The sequence below is a fragment of the Budorcas taxicolor genome, chromosome 17 (genome assembly GCF_023091745.1).
Source record: "Budorcas taxicolor isolate Tak-1 chromosome 17, Takin1.1, whole genome shotgun sequence".
NCBI classification, from domain to species: domain Eukaryota; kingdom Metazoa; phylum Chordata; class Mammalia; order Artiodactyla; family Bovidae; genus Budorcas; species Budorcas taxicolor.
Genome location: NC_068926.1, coordinates 40,426,589 through 40,445,995, shown reverse-complemented (window position 1 = coordinate 40,445,995; position 19,407 = coordinate 40,426,589). Strand labels below are relative to the sequence as shown.

The following is a 19,407-nucleotide window of genomic DNA, read 5'->3' as shown; positions in this document are numbered from 1 at the left end:
CACGGCATATGGGATCTTCCCAGACTAGGGATCGAACCAGTGTCCGCTGCATTGGAACACGGATTATTAACCACTGGACCATCAGGGACTCCCTAGTGTTAAGTCTTAAGTACATTCATCAGTGGCCACACTTGTACCTTTTGGCCTCATCTCAATAACATAGCTCCCTAGTCCCATCTGTCTAGGTGGTTGTTGGAGTTGATTTATGTGTGTAGCACGTGGTTCCTGAGTAAATATCACTTCATGATTAAAGCTCTACTTTTCAGGGAATATTAAGTCACCCTTCCAAACCTCGTGATGGGGAAAATGGCAGTAGAATCCTACACCGTATTCTGACAGTCTCCATTGTAAAGGGAATGAGCAGGGGCTTCCCTGGCAGCCAGTGGTTAAGACTCCACACTTCCACAGCAGAGGGCGCAGGTTCGCTCCCAGTTCAGGGAACTAGGATCCCACAAACCACACAAAAAATAAAGGAGAGTGCAGCTTTCCAGAAGGAAGTGACTTTCAAGTCCTGGTTTGGAGCGAGATTGCAGGCCTTTTTGTTTACCTGTGAGCATGTGATGATGTTTATGGGTCCCTTCTGAGTGTGGGAATAAAATAAGGATGGACTGCAGTTTTATCAAGTTAATGTTTAAATGGCAGTGTGATGGCACTCTAGAGTCCCTGGGGAGCTCTGGGCTACTGGGGCGCCCACCATCACCTTCTGTTTATGTTTCGATTGGAAAAAAGTTGATACACAGTGCTGTGTTGGTTTCTGCCGTACAACAGTGCAGAATCAATCACTGGCATACATCTGTCCCCCTCCCTCTTGAGCCTCCCTGCTGCCACTGGAGATCATCACAGAGCTCTATAGCTCCCTGTGCTATACAGCAGCTTCCCCCCGCCAGCTATTTTAGACAGCTGGAAGCGTGGCGAGGAGTTGACCCCCTGTGTCTGCCCTGCAGCATCCCGTGCTGGACGAGCCCATCGCCGAGGCTGTGTGCATCATTGCAGACACAGACAAGTGGAGCGTCCAGGTGGCCACGAGTCAGAGGAAGGCGGTGGACAGCACGAAGCTCGGCCAGGACGTCCTGGTGTCAAGTCAGGTGTCCAGCTTACTGCAGTCCATCCTGCAGCTCTACAGGCTTCACCTCCCCGCCGACTTTGTAAGTTTGTGTTCTCTAGTCTTCAGAGAAATGAGCTATAAAAACACTTCCCACGGGATTGTGGTTATAAAGTCACGAGTTCCTGTGTATTGATTTTAGTATAATTGGATGTTAGCATCAGTGGAAACAGAGCGTGTGATACAAAACCAGCACATGGGCTGGATTCAGTAACAATAGTCCTTCTGGAAACAGAGCATAGAGACATCATCTCTTTGAACAAGTTACATGAAGAAGTAGGTATAATGTGGAGGCAGGGGTCAAGCATACAGGGAAATTTAAAATACCCTCCTTGGGGAAACTTACCGGTTTTTCTGTCATCAGTTTGGTGCCAAGTCAGCCAACTTTCTGAAGGGACTGTCGTTGCATCTGCTCAGGGACAATCCTCCCAGAGTTGTTAGGGATAATGTAGGATATTGTTTGTGTCAGTAGTTAAAATGTTGAAGCACTGTAGCCATAGGGGATAGTATCAATTGTTCCTTTTTGAATGGGATTTTGCAATCACTTTGATAACATTATATCAAATACAGACAGCAGACAGACCCCCTGAACTCCTAGAAAATGATCAGCAGTTCTCCCTGAGTCTCTGGAATAATACACACAACAAATTCGTGTGTGTGTGTATGTGCGCACACATGTGTAGAGAGATGAAGAGAAATCACACTTAAGGAGGGAGGGAGCCGGATTTCCAGAGCAGAAAGGCATGTACCAGGAGGGGAAGAACTCCAGGAGCTGGGAGGGACACACCTGAGATGAGCTCACCTGCCTTCTCAGCTCTTCCTCCTTCCCCTGTCTGCACTCAGCCCCGCACCAAACAGCCAGCATCTCCCTGCCAGCCTCCTGCTCCACGAAAGATGCAGAGCTAGTAACAGGCAAGTAGGTGGCTGCATTACGGTCAGCTCCCTGATTGCTCAGGAAGGGTTATTCCCCTGAGTTCGTGTGACCAGACCTACAGGTGCACCATACCCCTTGGAAAGCCAGGACTCCTGTGTTCTTGGAGTGGGGCTTTGAAACACTGAGGTGGCAGTGTGGCATCACAGGGACATCACAGGGGTCATATCTGGGCTTTGCTCATTTGGTTCCTTGGGCGCCTCAGGACGTCAGCTTTTTCCTCTGTGAACATGGTGCCTTTGCAGCAAGCACATGAGAGCCTCGCTGAGGTGTGCTTTCTACCTGGCCAAGCCCAGGGCGAGATGAGGCTCCTTGCAGCCAGTGGACAGTAGTGGACAGTCAGTGGGCTTTCAGTGGCCTGGACTCAGACCCAGGCTCCTCTGCTTCCTAACCATGTACCTTGTCGAAGCTGGGGAACAGCAGAAACTGTCCCGTCTGTTAATGGAAATTAAGTGAGCTAATTGACTTGGCTGGAGCTAAGTGAATTAGTGGGGCTAATTCTCTGGGACTTCCCCGCTAGATCAGTGGTAAAGAAACTGCCTGCAATGCAGGAGACCCAGGTTCAATCCCTGTGTCAGGAAGATCCTGTGGAGGAGGGCATGGCAACCTACTCCAGTATTCTTGCCTGGAGAATCCCATGAACAGAGGAGCCTGGCGGGTTACAGTCCTTGGGGTTGCAAAGAGCTGGACACGACTGAAGCCACTGAGCACAATTCACCCAAAGCACTTGAGTAACACTGCATGTTATACACACTCATAAGACAGCTTCTATTGGTGTAATTGTTAAGAATAGCTACTCATGTGAAACAGTGTTCACGGCTGTGAAGACTGACACCGCCTATTTGCTGAAACCTTTATTTGGGCTTTAAACGGCAGGACCGCTGTCCCAGCGGTGACCCAGGAGGCACCTGTGGCCTCTTACAGCGTGACTCTTGCTCTGCACTTGCAGGCAGTTCTCCCTTCTAGTAGCAACGTGCATCATGTTGATGTGGAGGCCGAAATTTGCTTTTCTATAAGAAAAGAGAGAGAGTTGATTATACAGTTTTTTACTATTATAAGTATTTACCAAACTTTTATATTTTATTCTGTAATCCATATCTCTCACTACAGTTGACATCTTAAGTTATCCCAGCAGTAAATTACCACAGTTGATTCTTTTTTACTTAATGTAGACATGTTACATTTAACCATAAAATCAAGATCAAAGAAAATTTCATCTGCAGTTTAAAATTCTCCTTAAAATTCACTTGAATGAAATATACAATTAATTTCCTGTTGGTACTTTGAATATGGAAAGAGAAAGTAGCTATTTAAAATTTCAGAAGTTAAAATTGAAGAAATCCATCTCAGAAAGGAAGGAGCAGATCCCCAAATAGTTCAATTTCATAATCAGGCTTTGTAAAAAAAAAAAAAAATTTCTAAATGCTTGGATTTCCAGTTTCATGTACATTCCACATGAACCAACATTCTCTTTATTTCCATATTACAATACACAGTTTTCCTGGGGACATGAAAATGCTGTAAATTCACTATTTTAAACCATAAAGGATTCAGCATAATGTAGCTGTTCCTTTTAATATTTTATAATGCTCTTATTAAAACTTTGTATTTACTCCACAAGGAGCTGAAACTGAGCAGGAGACCCTTCCCCCACTGAACTCCGCTTCCTTGGGGGAACATTTCCATGAGAGTTGGTGAAATCCTCCTTGCTTTGATTATTACTCTTACTCAACTTACCAGTTGTGTTTCATCCACACAACACAATGCACTTAAGATTTTAAGCCAATGGAAAAGATTGCATCTCGAATGCATACTTTGTCTATGTCACTGACCAGCCCAGATGGTCAAGATCAACATTGTCAAGTGCATCTGTTAATCTTTTTACCTTGAAGACAGCAGGCATAATGGTCTAGAAGAGAATCATGTCAGATGGACCTTTGCCAGAGCCATCAGGTGACTTACTGAGGTGTCTGATGACTGCCTGCCAAATGCAGAAGCATTTGCCTCTGGTGCAAAGCACAGATGGTTGCTGTTCTCTAAGACACGAAGTTGGACACAGTTCCAAGGGTAGAGATGTCCTGAAAATAATTGCCTCTCTTTATTGTTACTAGAGACCTAGATAAAATACACTCTTGAGAGACAAGAGAAGTTCAGAATAACCTTGTTCCAGTCCTTCTTCTGGGAATGAATTGTAACAAAATAATCTGAGGTATAGAAAACAACAACAGAGATGCTCTTTATAAAAAGGCATTGGTAAAGAATTTTTAGTAACATGGGGAAGGGATTATTAGAAAGTTTTTTGAAAGCAGAGAATAATTGTACTAATAGAATGATTTCAATGTAAAAGGCAAAGGCTTTTTTAAAAAGACTAGAGGATATATATGAAGTTCTTAACAGTCATTGGGAAAAGTAAACTTTCTTGTTTTACAAAAACCTGTTTGTTTGTTTTTTTTAAATTTATATTATAGTTGATTTATAATGTGCTATTAGTTTGAGGTGTGCAGCAAAGTCATTCAGTTATACATATACAGGTGCTAAGTCATGCCCAACTCTTTGTGGCCCCATGGACTATAATGTGCCAGGCTCCTCTGTCCATGCAATTTTCCAGGCAAGTGGAAAACTGGAATACTGAAGTGGAGTGCCATTTCCCGCTCCAGGAGATCTTCCTGACCCAGGGATCAAACCCGAGTCTCTTGTGTCTCCTGCATTGGCAGGCAGATTCTTTGCCCATATAGGTTATTACAGAGTACTGGGTAGAGTTCTCTGTAGCGTAAGGTAGGTCCCTGTTGATGACAAAACTTATTCCTCCGAATGGTAGGGTTTGCACTGGCTTGTAATCCCTTAAGTATATTTTACAGAGATGAGATCACAGTTGTGTGCTTAGAAAGAATGGAGGGAATTCCAGCTCTTGAGTCACTGGTGGAGATATGAGTCCCCAGCTCATCGTGAGTGTGGTTGGCTTTGCAGTGCGTCATGCACCTGGAGGACAGACTGCAGGAGATGTACTTGAAGAGCAAGATGCTGTCCGAGTATCTTCGTGGACACACGCGTGTGCACGTGAAAGAACTAAGCGTCGTGCTGGGGTGAGTCCTATGGAGTATCACCGTTGCCCCCAGGCTGTATCCCCTGACCCATCCAGCCCCTGCCACTCCCCAGGGACGCCAGAGTTTCACACCTAGAAACAGACTCTCCGACCTTTCAGCTGGAGGTCCAGGGTCAGCCTTCCCCCCAGGGTTATTTTATCCTTGAAAGTGGAACATGTAATCCTCCTCCAGAGGCCCATCTCGAGGCATTTCACTAGGATGTGGGAGTCACGGGCTGTCGGACCGCGGCTGTGTCCTCCTTGCCATTTCTGGGGGAGGTGAGGAAGGCAGCCCTCCTGGACTTGGGGCCCGTCTGCGTGTCCCAGGTGGCCGGACTCGCCTCCCTTTTCCATCAGAAGAGGAGGTGTGCATGCCATCCGTGTCCTGCATCGTCTCCTAGAGACTGTTGGCCCTAATTTCTCTGGGGGGAAGAAATTCTGACTTGCGTTTTACTCTCTGCTCAATTTTTCCACAGAGAAGTAACAAAACAACATTGTCTCAATAGGGCCTTGTCCCCCCTTTTCCTGTGATGACGATCCCCCCCAGTTTGGGGCAAGAAAATACCGTGTATAAAACATCAAACCCCAAATTCTCTATTAGGCCTGCCAGTCAAAGTTGTATTATTTCAAGGCTCAGGCCTTTGCTTTCTTGCTGGACTTCTCAGGTCAGACCCAGGATGTGACTTACTGCATTATTCCACTCTCAGCATTTCCTGCCATACTTTTTTTTTTTTTTTTAATGTACTTCACTTTAAAAATATTCTCCCCTTCTGAGGCATTTACTTTTTCAGTTTTTGCTTAGATCTCTTCACCAGCCTCACAGTAGTCCTGCCTCATCTGATTTCAGATGTGGGATGTGCAGTTCTTATTTCTAGGACGCTTGCCTGACCCCTGGCTGATGGGTGCCTACCATCAGCACCCACCCCTGAAGGATCCACCCTGAAGGTGGATTTGCCTCCTTGCTTCAGGCCCCTCAGTGCCTTAATTGGGCCCCTTCTAGCCCTTCCTCACTGCCCTCCTGCTCTCAGGCCAGCAGGACTGCAGTGCTGGGAACTTGCTGTCACCCTGAATGTCACTGCAGAAGGCAGGGAAGATGCCGCAAGCTCATACCAGCTGCCTTCTTAGGTTCTATTTTTAGTTTTTAGGTTTTGGAAACAAGGGACAACGTTAGAACATGTTTCAAGGACCGAGACCACCCTGGCTTTCCAGGACACCCAGCAGCCCCCTGCCTGTGCTCCCCCACCCTCACTGACTCTACCTCCATTCTCAGGAAGTGGCTTCGGTGTCTGAGTGTTGAGTGCGTGCTGGGTGGGGGTTTTGGTTGTGTGAGCCATTTAAGAAAGCCCAGGGGTTTTGAAGACATTGTCACCATCTTGGGTTCCCAGAGACTTACTTGGAGCTGGTGCAGACTCGAGGTGCAGTCCTGGAATGCTGACTGGAGGAGATGTCGTGCAGAGGCCTTGCAGAGATACAGGCCCTGGTCCCATGCACATAGCTGCCACTGCACCATCAAAGGCTCCGGGACCCCAGCAGGGCAGGTCTCAGGAACAGGCTCACCATCTGCCTGCCTCTTTCACTCTGTTCCGATTGCCCACTGGGCAGGCCTGGGATCTGGCAGTGGGACATTCCTATAAATCCTGCCACTTTAATGTAACTACCTCCCCTCTCTCCACGTTCAGGATAGAGTCCAACGACCTGCCTCTGCTGACGGCCATTGCGAGCACTCACTCTCCTTACGTCGCCCAGATACTCTTGTAAGCTAATTCTCAGGACAGCTCCTCCTTGAAGAAAATCGGATTCTCAGCCCGAGGAGGAAGGAAGGCAGCTCCCTGTGACCGCGAGGTGCCAGCAGGGTGGACAGCCGCGGTCCTGCCTGTGCTGTGCTGTGTCGGGGGCATCACTTCCCGGGGTGCTGGCTGGGAGTCGTAGGTTCACTGACACCAGGCGTCTGTGTTGTCGTGAGCAGGCAGGCTTCCATCACCCTCGGGTCAGCGTGGGCGCTGGGGGCACAGCAGTGACCAGGGGCCTGAGAGCGGCCCTGAGTGACACAGGCATCATCGCTGCTAGAAACATCTCAGAGTGCAAGCGTGCGCTCCCCAAGCTGGAGGAGGCGATCCTGCTGTCCTGAGAAGGCGGTCAGCACGGGGACCCTGGACACCAGGGACTGTGGTACAGTGGAGCCTGCGTGTACCGCCTTCGCGCCAGTGGCCTTGATGTCATCCTCTGGCAGAGCGCATGAGGGGACTGGCTGTGGGGAGCAGAGCTCCAGGGACCCGCTGCTTCCAGCCTTCCCCGTTTCCTTTGTTTGAGATGCAGCCACGGGTAGGTTAGGGATGGACTGTTGGTGCAATAAACCCGAGAATCAATGTAGCATCCTCGTCCCATCCACATACAGTGCACAGCAGCGGAGGGCACAGTCCGACCCCACTCACTCCATCCTGAGGCTTCAGAGCTCTCAGCAGCCTTGTCAAAGGGGCCGTTTACCAAAGTTATTTCTATAAGCTCGAGAGCATTTCTGTGGCTAAATCCCTCCAGCTGAAGCCACCTTCTTCCTCTAATAGTTAATACAGATGACTATTTATACTTTAAAAGGCACAGCTGTCCAGGTGGGAAGTGAAATTTGCAACAGTTCAGGATGACTTATGAATCAGACCACTTCTAAACAGTCCATCTATGAGCTCAACTTTCACTCTATCATCTCTGTGCCTTCCAAACCCTACATCCTTTTCAAAACACCTTCCCAGAAATTGACTGCCCTGTAGTATAAAACCTGCCGCAAGGCAGCATTGCATATGTATGAGCGTAGTTTGCTTTTTAAAAACGCTGAGTTTTCTGTTAATACGAACTTCAGTTTACTGATTGTGAAGCAGGTGATGTCCTGACATGCAGGGTAAAGGAAAAGACTAGTAAATTGGTGGTGTAAAAGGCAGGGTGAACCCTGTTAACAGCACACCTGTTAACACTGGCAGACCTTGAGGACTTTAATTATAACCAGGCTCTGATCTTCTCCTTTAAAAATTAATCCCAATCCTTTCCGTGTAGCTTTTGCACCTAAGAATATGAAGCGACTTCCCTTTCAGGAGTTAGAATACTCTGTCTTCAGATTTGCTATGTGATAAAATCCCCAAACCCCAAGTTACATACGTCTCTGTCTTTATTCTTTGACAAGTGTGAGTTGTTTGTTTGAAAGAGCAGAGCAGCAGGACCAATGGAAAAAAACAGGTGTGTTCTTTCTTAGGAGTGGTTCTTAGGGATAGGTCAGAACTACAGCCTTCCCCTCTTTTTAATAAATCATGTGTTGTTGTTTTTTTCCCCCTTGGCTGCTCCACTCAGCTTGTTGGCTGCTCCTCTCAGCTTATAGGATCTTAGTTCCCCAACCAGACTGAATCTGGGCCCTTGGCAGTGAAAGCTCAGAGTCCCAACCACGGGACCATCGGGGAAGTACCCCTTCTCTCTCTTTTTTAAGGATGTGAAGCGCAGAGGGTCTCGAGACTCTAAAAATCTTTAATTTGTATTTATGTCTCTCATCATAAAAGTCATGTCCATTTTATCTACGTTTTCTGTTTTCCTTTTGCCTGATGTCCGAGATGAGACGGGTATATTTAGAGTCCCTGGTTCCATGACACCTTGGTGGTTGTCGTGGACCTGGCCCATGGCCACCCTCTCCCCATCTGAGTCCCTTACGTGTGATGCACCGTGCTGAGCGAGGTCACAGCGTCCCCTCTGCACCAGCTTTGAGCATCCCCCAGTCTCTTGACTCCCTTCTCACTGGCATGTTCTGGACACTTTCCCTCCCCTGCCACCCTCCAGGGTTTACAGATAACTAGATGCAAAATCAGTGCAGGTAGCGGCCTGTGGAGAATTAGACCCAGCCCAGGGAAGCTGAGCTTTAAATGGTCAATTTAAGCTTCATGCAGAAAAGATGTGCCCAGCCCCTGGCAGCCGAGAAAATGAGCTTGGCCTCTGCATGCCCCCCTCTCCCAGAAGAAGGTGACGAGGGAGACCCCTCAGGACGCCAGGCAGCCTGCCCCTCACGGCTGCCGCCTGCACCACAGACCAGGAATGTTGCTGCTCTTCTGTAAACCCTCCTTCTCTCAAGAACATCCACCTGTTCTCTCATAAACGCAACCTCTTCCCAAAAGTGGAAAAAGAATCTCATGGAACTGGGTGGAGACACGCCGGACACCATCCTGGGGCCAGGTTCTGTCTCAGCCACAGAGGTGAGGAAGGGACCCGCCCTCACCCAGGCCCACCTCAAGAAAAAAAACAAAATTTTAAAAAAATGTACAAATAGAGAAAACTACCTCAGTTGACAGGATTCCACCTTTAGGGTTTCTTCAACTTTGACGTCTTACCTGTTGAGTGTACCTTTTTGTAGCATCTTGCTTGTCCAGGCGAATGGGAGGCTGACGGAGCAGGTATGCACCAGCGTTGCTGTGTGGGCCTTCCTCCAGCATGTCGAGGCTTAATTTTTCATAGATTGACGAGTGATATGAATGTAAAGATACTTGTGTATGTTTAAATATGACAATGAAAACTTAAAATGTAGCTTCCATACTTGTGCATAATTCCAAAGTATTTTATTTTTATCAGTGTTAAATAGCTTTTTGTACAGGCTCCAATCCATTTTTCTGAAGTGTGCTGTTTTTTAATGAAAGTAACGATAAACTTTTCACATCCCATGGAACTGCTGTTTACACATCGCAACTTTTTAAACTTATCATATTTTTCAAAGTTAACTTTTTTCGAGGGAGGAAAATCCCTGCCTGCTAAACAATACTAAACTCTTGTTTTGGCTGTTCTAATTAGGTCCTGAGATTTTATAAAATTCAGTCTGTAGCTTTTTAGGTTCCTCACTGGAGTTGGTTGTACATAAAAATAAAGAATAAAAAGTGACCCTACAGTTCTTTTAAATATCTGGATTTTTCCACTTACATGTGCTTTTGAAAGTATTTTGTTCATGCATACTTTCACCAATAAATTGAAAAGGTCTTGAGCTTCTTGGTAAATGTGAACCATTTGTTTTCTATTGTACTTTGGGGGCAGGAAGCTTTTAATATAATATTTGCCTAAATCAAGCAGCCCCCTCTGAATGTTAATTTTTAAATGTCCACATTTGGTGAACCATAAATCTTGGAAGCAAGACTGCAATATGCTTAAATTTAAGTGGTGTTTTAAAAGAAGAAAATTCCAGGGTTGATTTGTTACCATTGAAGTTCCATTACAAATTGATAGGACTTTGTTTTTGATCAGTGAAATAGATATCAGTATCAATGTATGGAAGTCTTTTTTCTTAAAACTTGTTCACATATTACTTTGATCCATTTTTCTGTGGCATCTGGTGCAATAAACCTTTTGAGTTTATCTTGAACACTTTCTTGGTACTGCCTATGATTTGTCTGTTTAATCAGACTTAGACATCTCATTTCCAGTAATTCACGCTGAAACAAACCCACTCTAAATGTTAGTGACTCTCAGCAGGGGTGTTTGGTGAGCATGTAATGGGAGAGGGCTCCAGGCACAGAGAGGGTGGGAGCAGAGCAAATCTCCCAGGGATAGAGAAAATCTTGTCACATGCTGGACACCACGGAATAAGGAGTTATCCCGTGTGACTTGATATCCTGCTGCTTTACGTAAATGCACAACATACTTCTCTCGTGATCTTAATATACACGTAATTTTCCAGGAATGCCACTGTTGTATAAACTGAGGCAAGATTTTACTTTGTAAGGTTTAGGATGTTAATAAGAACTGACATACATTTGGAAAACCATATTACCAGTAGCTGTGTTAATCATGGAGTTTGTCATCAACACAGTCTTCTGATCGTCTCTGCTTAGAGCTGTTGCCTTCATGGAGATTCCATTCGGAAGCAAGTGTCTGCATTGTTGATTATATTTTCTAAATTACTAGTGCCCCAATATTTATGTATTAAACTATATATTAATATAAGTTGTAAAATAGTACCACTAGGACATTATAGTGGTTTGTCATAAATTACGTGTGTACGTAAGTTATTCTGTTGATGAAAATTATGCATTTTATTTTAGGAAAATAAAGGGCATTACAAAATATTTACTATGAAATCTATCACTGATGCATACAGCCTCAAGAAGAACATGCTGTTACGTGTAACTTTTGTAGCAATATAAGACCACATTGAATCATGTCATTTTAAGACTATAGTTCAGTCCTCAGTCATGTCCGATTCTTTGCAACCCCATGGACTGACTGCAGCACACCAGGCTTCCCTGTCCTTCACCAATTCTCGGAACTTACTCAAACTCGTGTCCATCGAGATGGTGATGCCATCCAACCATCTCATCCTCTGTTGTCCCCTTCTCCTATCTTCAATCTTTCTCAGCATCAGGGTCTTTTCAAATGAGTCAGTTCTTTGCATCAGGTGACCAAAGCATTGGAGCTTCAGCATCAGTCCTTCCAATGAATATTCAGGACTGATTTCCTTTAGGATTAACTGGTTTGATCTTGCAGTCCAAGGGACTCTCAAGAGTCTTCTCCAACACCATAGTTCAAAAGCATCAATTCTTTGGTGCTCAGCTTTCTTTATAGCCCAACTCTCACGTCCATACATGACTACTGGAAAAACCATAACTTGGACTAGATGGACCTCTGTCTGCAAAGTAATGTCTCTGCTTTTTGATATGCTGTCTAGGTTTGTCATAGCTTTTCTTCTAAGGAGCAAGCATCTTTTAATATAATGGCTGCAGTCACCATCTGCAGTGATTTTGGAGCCCAAAAACAATAAAGTCTGTCACCCTTTCCATTGTTTCCCCATCTATTTGCCATGAAGTGATGGGACCAGATGCTGCAATCTTATTTTTTTGAATGTTGAGTTTTAATCCAACTTTTTAAAGACTACAGGAAGGAGCTAATGTCCGGTACTGCTAACTCCTTTTTGGATTAAATGAAAATTTTTAGTGTTTCTCTTGTTCCCTTTAAAATCATGCCATTGATGAAGCACTTACACATACACAGCACACTGCTTCTTGGTTCTATCGGATGCGTGATACATATCACCTCATTGAATCCTCACACCTGGATGAGGTGGGTACTGGGATTGTTAATCTTGTATGTCTCCTTGATTAGGTCCCAGTACCCACATATCTGAGTTTTGCATGCGTTATGTCATAAATCTGGAAGACCCAGCAGTGGCCACTGGAAAAGGTCAATCCTCATCCCAATTCCCAAGAAGGGTGGTACTAAAGAATGTCCTGTCAGACAATTGCACTCATCTGCCATGCTAGTAAGGTCATGCTTAAAATCTTGCCTACTAGGCTTCATTCACCCAGTTCAGTCACTCAGTCTTGTCCAACTCTGTGATCCCATGGACTGCAGCACACCAGGCTTCCCTGTCCATGACCAACTCCTGGAGCCTACTCAAACTCACGTCCATCACGTTGGTGATGCCATCCAACCATCTCATCCTCTTTCGTCCCCTTCTCCTCCTGCTTTCAATCTTTCCCAGCATCAGGGCCTTTCCAGATAAGTCGGTTCTTCACATCAGGTGGCTAAAGTATTGGAGTTTCAGCTTCAGCATCAGTCCTTCCAATGAATATTCAGGACTGATTTCCTTTAGGATGGACTGGTTGGATCTCCTTGCAGTCTAAGGGACTCTCAAGAGTCTTTTCCAACACCATAGTTCAAAAGCATCAATTCTTTGGCGCTCAGCTTTCTCTTTAGTCCAACTCTCACATCCATACATAACTACTGGAAAAACCATAATTTGGACTAGATGGACCTCTGTCTGCAAAGTAATGTCTCTGCTTTTTGATAGCTGTCTAGGTTGGTCGTAACTTCTTCCAAGGAGCAAGCGTGTTTTAATTTCATGGCTGCAGTCACCAGATGCAGTGATTTTGGAACCCCCCAAAATAAAGTCTCTCACTGTTTCCATTGTTTCCCCATCTATTTGCCATGAAGTGATGGGACTGGAATGCAATTTCCAGATGTACAATCTGGGTTTATAAAAGGAGGAGGAACTTGAGATCAAATTGCCAACATTCACTGGATTATAAAGAAAGCAAGGGAATTTCAGAAAAAGCATCTCTGTTTCATCGACTACACTAAAGCCTTTGACTGTATGGATCATGACAAACTGTGAAAAGCTCTTAGAGAGATGGGAATTGCCAGACCATCTTACCTGTCTCCTGAGAAACCTATATGCAGGTCAAGAAGCAACAGTTAAGAACCCTGTAGGGAACAACTGATTGGTTCAAGATCGAGAAAGGAGTATGACAGGGCTGTCTGCTGTCACCCTGTTTGTTTAGCCTATACTCTGAGCACACCATGAAAAATGTCGAGCTGGGTGAGTTACAAGCCACAATCAAGATAGGCGGGAGATACACAGATGATACCACTTTAATGGCAGAAAGCAACAACCTCAGATACACAGATGATACCACTTTAATGGCAGAAAGCAAAGAGGAACTAAAGAGCCTCTTGATGGTGAAGGAGAGTGAAAGAGCCAGCTTAAGACTAAGTATTAAAAAAGACTAAGATCATGGCATCTGGCCCCATTACTTCATGGCAAATAGAAGGGGGAAAGGTGATAGATTTCTTCTTCTTGGACTCTAAAATCATTGCGGATGGTGACTGCAGCCATGAAATCAGAAAATGATTGCTTCTTGACAGGAAAGAGATGACAAACCTAGACAGTGTATTGAAAAGCAGAGATATTACTCTGCCAACAAAGGTCCATATAGTCAGGGCTATGGTCTTCCCAGTGGTCATGTAAGGTTGTGAGAGTCTGACCATAAAGAAGGCTGAGTGCCTAAGAACTGATGGCTTCGAAGTGTGCTAGAGAAGACTCCTGAAAGTCCCTTGGACAACAAGATCACACCAGTCAATCTTAAGGGAGATCAACCCTGAATACTCACTGAAAGGACTGATGGTGAAATTGAAGCTCCAGTATTTTGGTCATCTGATGTGAACAGACGACTCATTGGAAAAGTCCCTGATTCTGGGAAAAATTGAGGGCTGGAGGAGAGGAAGGTATCAGAGGATGAAATGGCTGGACAGCATCACCGATCCAATGAACATGAACTTGGGCAAACTCTGGGAGATGCTGAAGTACAGGGAGGCCTGGTGAGCTGCAGTCAATGGGGTCGCAAAGAGTTGGGCAACTGAACAACAACAACAACAACCCAGATATCTGGTGTCACACCACTGTGATGTTAATGTGAAGGCATTTCATGGGAGCAACACTGAGATGCGTCGGCTTTGAGTAAAGCAGGTAATCCTCCATAATGTGAGGGGAGGCTCATCCAGTCAGTGGGAGGACTTCAGAGGAAACAGACCGAGATCCCCTGAGGAAGAGGGAATTCTGCCTTCCAGCAACCTTCACACAATTGCCAGTCTCCAGCATCCTAGTTTACATGTAGATGTGGGATCTGCCAGCCTTCACAACCATGTGAGCCAGTTCCTTAAAAGAAAGCTATCTGTCTGTCTCTCTTCTTATCCATCCATCCATTTTGTCCCTTTATCCACCCATCCTTTTGGTTCTTCTTTAGAGAACTCCTGAGTAATACAGCTACTTAAGATATTGGCCCAATGACATACATGAGGACCCAACAATGCAGCTGGGAGTCAGAATATCCTCACACAGGGTTATAGGATGGCTACTTTGAAGCAAAGATCTTTAACATAGTGAACAGTACAGACTTCACAGTTTCCCCTGGAGGGTTGAGAAGCAATTCACATAGACTCAACATGTGCTGCAAAGTGGGTGCTGGAGAGCAGGCAGAGCCCAAGTTAGGACAGCCTCTGAGATGGCAGGGGAGGAGGTATCACCCCATTTGTGGTATGAGAGTGGGGATTAATCCCCACATTGAGCCTTGCCCACTGTGTTCTTGCAACCTCCAGCCATCAGTCATCAGCCCTTTCCTGACCCACAAGTTCTCAGTCTACTGAGCCTTCTCCTAGGCCCCCTGTCCCCTTTCTCACCCTCAATTTCTCCTTCCTTGACAACAGCATTTTCTAGAGAGGCTTCCTTGGCATTCACTTCTTTGCTTCCTGCTCTCTCCTTACTGCCCCCTGCCTCCACACTTCATCTCACAAGGTCGGTTGGCCTCCACTGCCTTCTCCCATAGTTACTGAGATCTTTCCCCATGTCCAGTCAGTAACCAGAGCTGCTGAACTTATTTTCTTTGGGTCCCAATGCATCGCCTTTTCTCCTTCCCCTTTGCCTTCATTTAATCCCTCCTGATTTCTCAACTGGGTTACCAAAATGCCCTCCAAATGCACCTCCCTCTCAGCGATCCCCTTCCAGGCTGACTTCTAAATAACCTCCCCAAAAATGGAAGCTTAACCCTGTCACTTCTGTTTTTAGAGAAATGCAAATCAAAACTACAAGAAGGTATCACCTCCCACTGACCAGAATGACCATCATCAAGAATATTCTACAAACAATAAATGCTGGAGGGGATGTGGACAAAAGTGATCCCTCCTACACTGTTGGTGGGAATTTAAATCAGTGCAGCCACTATGGAGAACAGGATGGAGGCTCCTTAAAATACTAAAAATAGAATTACTATATGATCCAGCAATCCCACTCTTGGGCATATATCCAGAAAAAAAACACAATTAAAAAAGGTACATGCACCCCAATGTTTATAGCAGCACTATTTACAATAGCCAGGATATGAGAGCAACCTAAATGTCCCTCAATAGAGGAATGGATAAAGAAGACATGGTACATATATAAAGTGGAATTTTACTCAGCTATAAAAATGAATGAAACAGTGCCATTTGCAGAGATATGGGTGGATCTAGAGATTGTCATACAGAGTAGATACGTCAGAAAGAGAAAAACAAATGTCATAAAATATTGCTTATATGTGGAATCTAGGAAAATGGCACAGATGAACTTATTTGCAAAGCAGAAATAGAGACACAGACGTAGAGAACAAACTTACAGATGCCCAGAGGGAAATAGGGAGTAGGATAAATGGGGTGATTAGGATTGACTTATTGATACTGTGTATAAAATAGATAACTAATGAGAACCTACTGTATAGCTCAGGGAAGTCTACTCAGCGCTCTGTGGTGACCTAAATGGGAAGGGAATCCAAAACAGAGGCGACAGAAGTATACGTAGGACTGGTTCACTTTGCTGTACAGCAGAAACTAACACAACATTGTAAAGCAACTATACTCCAGTAAAAATTAATTTAAAAAGAAAGTTGGTCCAGGAAAATCCAAGCCCCTCAGCACCTGGTCCCCCTCCTCTGGCCTCACCGCTGAGCACCGACTCCCAGCCCCGACTTTGGAGGCAGCTGAATAACCAGCTGCCTGCAAAGTCGGACTACATGCCCTTCCCAAAGGCACTAGCGGATCGCTGCCTGAGCCCTGTTAATCCTTCATCCTGGTCCCCCACTTCCCTTTGCTTCATCAAGTCCCTCCTGTTGTGACTCAAAATGCAGCTTGGGGTGGTGAATCCTCCAGCACCTCAGGGTCCCTGGATGTGAAGAATCTCAAGCCCCATCCCAGACAGACCGAATCAGAATCTGCACCTTACTGTGATCTCCAGAAGATGCGTGTGTGTGTGTGTGTGTGTGTGTGTGTGTGTGTGTGTTGTGCTTAGTCACTCAGCCGTGTCCAACTCTGCAACTCCGTGGACTGTAGCCCTTCAGGCTCCTCTGTCCATGAGGATTCTCCAGACAAGACTGGAGTCGATTGCCATGCCCTCCTCCAGGGCATCTTCCCAACCCAAGGGTCAAACCCAGGTCTCCTGCATTGCAGGTGGATTCTTTACCATCTGAGCCACCTGGGAAGACCCCAGATGATGCATATGCGTATTAAAATTTGAAAATCAGTACTCCCACATCCAATGTGAGTGACTGGCAAGGGAAAGAACGTACTAATCCCTGAGATTATGTCCATGTTTTGGAGGGAAGGGGAGCAATGAAGATATTTGCAAAGAAATAACATAGAAATGGATGACAATGTTGAAAGTGTCTGTCATATACACAGAAGTTTCACAACACTTAAGTAGCTATTATTTATGTGGAGAAAATAATGTCAACCGAAAGGCAAGAAGGGAAAACAATGAATGTAATAGATGGTAGGGCTTGAGAGATATTTTGTGATTTAAAAGAAGAAATTTGGGGAAATGCAGGTGGCGCTAGTGGTAAAGAACCCACCTGCAAAGCAGGTGACAAAAGAGAGGATAATTTGATCCCCTGGAGAAGGAAATGACAGCCCACTCCAGTATTCTTGCCTGGAGAATTCCATGGACAGAGGAGCCTGGCAGGCTACAGTCCATGGGTCGCAACTCTGACTGAAGTTGCTCCAGTAACTGAAGCAACTTAGCACAGCATAGCATGGAAGAGATAGTTCAGAAATTTGTGCAACTGATTTCCAAAAATATTTGTACAAGCATTTTGGCTATTATATACATGAATGGTACATACTGTTAAATATCAAGAATTGCACTTTTAGAAATATTTAGAAATTAATCTCTGTACTTGGGTTTATAGGTATAAATCCAAGCTTTAGAACATGAATATAAAATGTTCCCATTTTCAGCTATCTATCTTGATAAGAAAGCATCGTGATATTGTGTATAGGTTTTTGTGTTTGAAGTGTCCTCTGAGTCTCCCAGTACTATTGACAAAGTTCTGTTTTTCCAAGGCTGCTTCCAGTGCATAGTCCTGGTTCTCACACCATATGGGTGGCAAGTGGGCTGCATCCCAGGTGAGCACGGCAACAGGAGCCACGCACAGGTGGCTGCTGTGAGGCTTTCTTTGGAATCTCTTGAATTTAAAATTTGCTCCCACTTATTTTCCCTGAAGAGAATTTATGCCAAGTGGGGAGAGGGCTTGAGTACTTACCGAAGTATCACCCACAAGAACCCTGGGGGATCATCCAAAGAAAGGGCTTGGGGAAAAATTTTCTAAGGTATCTCTGGAACTTACAAAAAAGCATGGCTGATAAAAAAGATTATTTTGAATGATGTAATATTTTGTTTATCTCTGGAAAGGAAGAGGTTTAACCAAGTGATCAGTTTCCATCACCAATGATGAGTCAAGTACTCTGTGATGTGATACCCTGCAGACGACATGAACACTCACCTCAGGATTCCTGCCTGAAACATATCCCAGAAGAAAATACCAGATATACCTAAATTAAGAGGAAATCCACAGAACTGGTCTGCATCCTTCAAGAACATCAGTGCCATGAAAGACCAAGGCTGAGGAGCTGTCCCTAACTGAAGGAGACTGTGAGGCTTGAGAACTAAATATAAGAGCTAATCCTGAATCAAACGTTGCATCAGGGAACATGACAAAGAGCACCGTTGGGTCAACTAATAAAACTTGCTTATGAGCTGCGGATTAGGTAACACTGTATCAGTGCTAAATTTGCTATACCTTATCATTGTACCATGGCTATGTGCGAGAACCCCCTTATTCTTAGGAAATGCACCCTGAAATCTTCAGAGGTAAAGCAAAACCATGTCTGCAATTTACCTTCAAGTGGTTCAGTAAAAACAAAAGCATGTGTGTGTAGAAAGAAAGCATTAGAACAAATAAAATTACCAACCAATGTTTCTGGGTGAGGAATGTATCAGTTCACTTTGTACTGTTCTTGCACCTCTTCTGTAAGTTTGAAATCATTCCAAAGTCAGTCTTTCAACAGATTTTTTTTTTAATGCATAAAAGCATCTCAGTTGGATTTAGTAGAATGCATCTGGGATCATTCCATGATCACGCTAGTTCTACACAAAATTAATTCACTGGTAGAAAACAACGAATTAAACCTTCTTCACACACACTGCAATAAATCTCACTTGGACCCAGCTCAAAATTCCGACCACATAGGAATGTCAGCAGCCAAATGCTCCCTTCTTCAATTCAGAACATCCCTGGGTCAGGACCTACGGAGGACTTCCTCGGTTCCTCACAGAGTGTTTCAGATGGATATATAATTAATTGTCACACAGACAACTCCTGATGAACAGATCTCTGCGCCAGAGGCAAAGCAGTATTCTAGGGCAGTGGCAAGGAGCCTCTCTCCTAGGAGAGAACAGGAGTCGCAGTGCATCTGAGCTAGTGTGGTCGTTTTATACCAGGGAAGCTTCCTGTCACGCTCGATATTGAAATGCTGGATGACTACAGAGAGGACTTGCTGTGAGGTTATGCAGAAGGACCTCAGGAAATAGTTGTTCATTTGAATATATGCTTACACACTCTCCACTTGACTCTCACGGTAACTCTACAAAATATTCAGGACAGATAAAAACATCCCCATTTTAGGAATGAAAAAACCCACACTGGG

At 44.9% G+C, this 19,407-nt stretch overlaps 2 protein-coding genes across 6 annotated transcripts in view; one reads left to right on the top strand and one right to left on the bottom strand.

The window, feature by feature from the left end:
• Window positions 1-8,254, top strand: part of FNIP2 (folliculin interacting protein 2) — a 98,595-nt gene extending 90,341 nt beyond the window's left edge. For all 5 annotated transcript variants that reach the window (XM_052654497.1, XM_052654492.1, XM_052654495.1 and 2 more), the window contains 3 exons: window positions 945-1,145; window positions 5,001-5,116; window positions 6,795-8,254. In XM_052654497.1, coding sequence (XP_052510457.1) covers window positions 945-1,145; window positions 5,001-5,116; window positions 6,795-6,878 — 401 coding nt within the window. In that variant the 3' untranslated portion in view covers window positions 6,879-8,254. The remainder of the gene's footprint in view (window positions 1-944; window positions 1,146-5,000; window positions 5,117-6,794) is intronic.
• C17H4orf45 (chromosome 17 C4orf45 homolog) overlaps window positions 7,190-19,407 on the bottom strand; it is a 131,102-nt gene continuing 118,884 nt past the window's right edge. Inside the window, exon 5 of the mRNA XM_052654447.1 lies at window positions 7,190-7,363. Within this exon, the coding sequence (XP_052510407.1) occupies window positions 7,190-7,363 (174 nt within the window). The remainder of the gene's footprint in view (window positions 7,364-19,407) is intronic.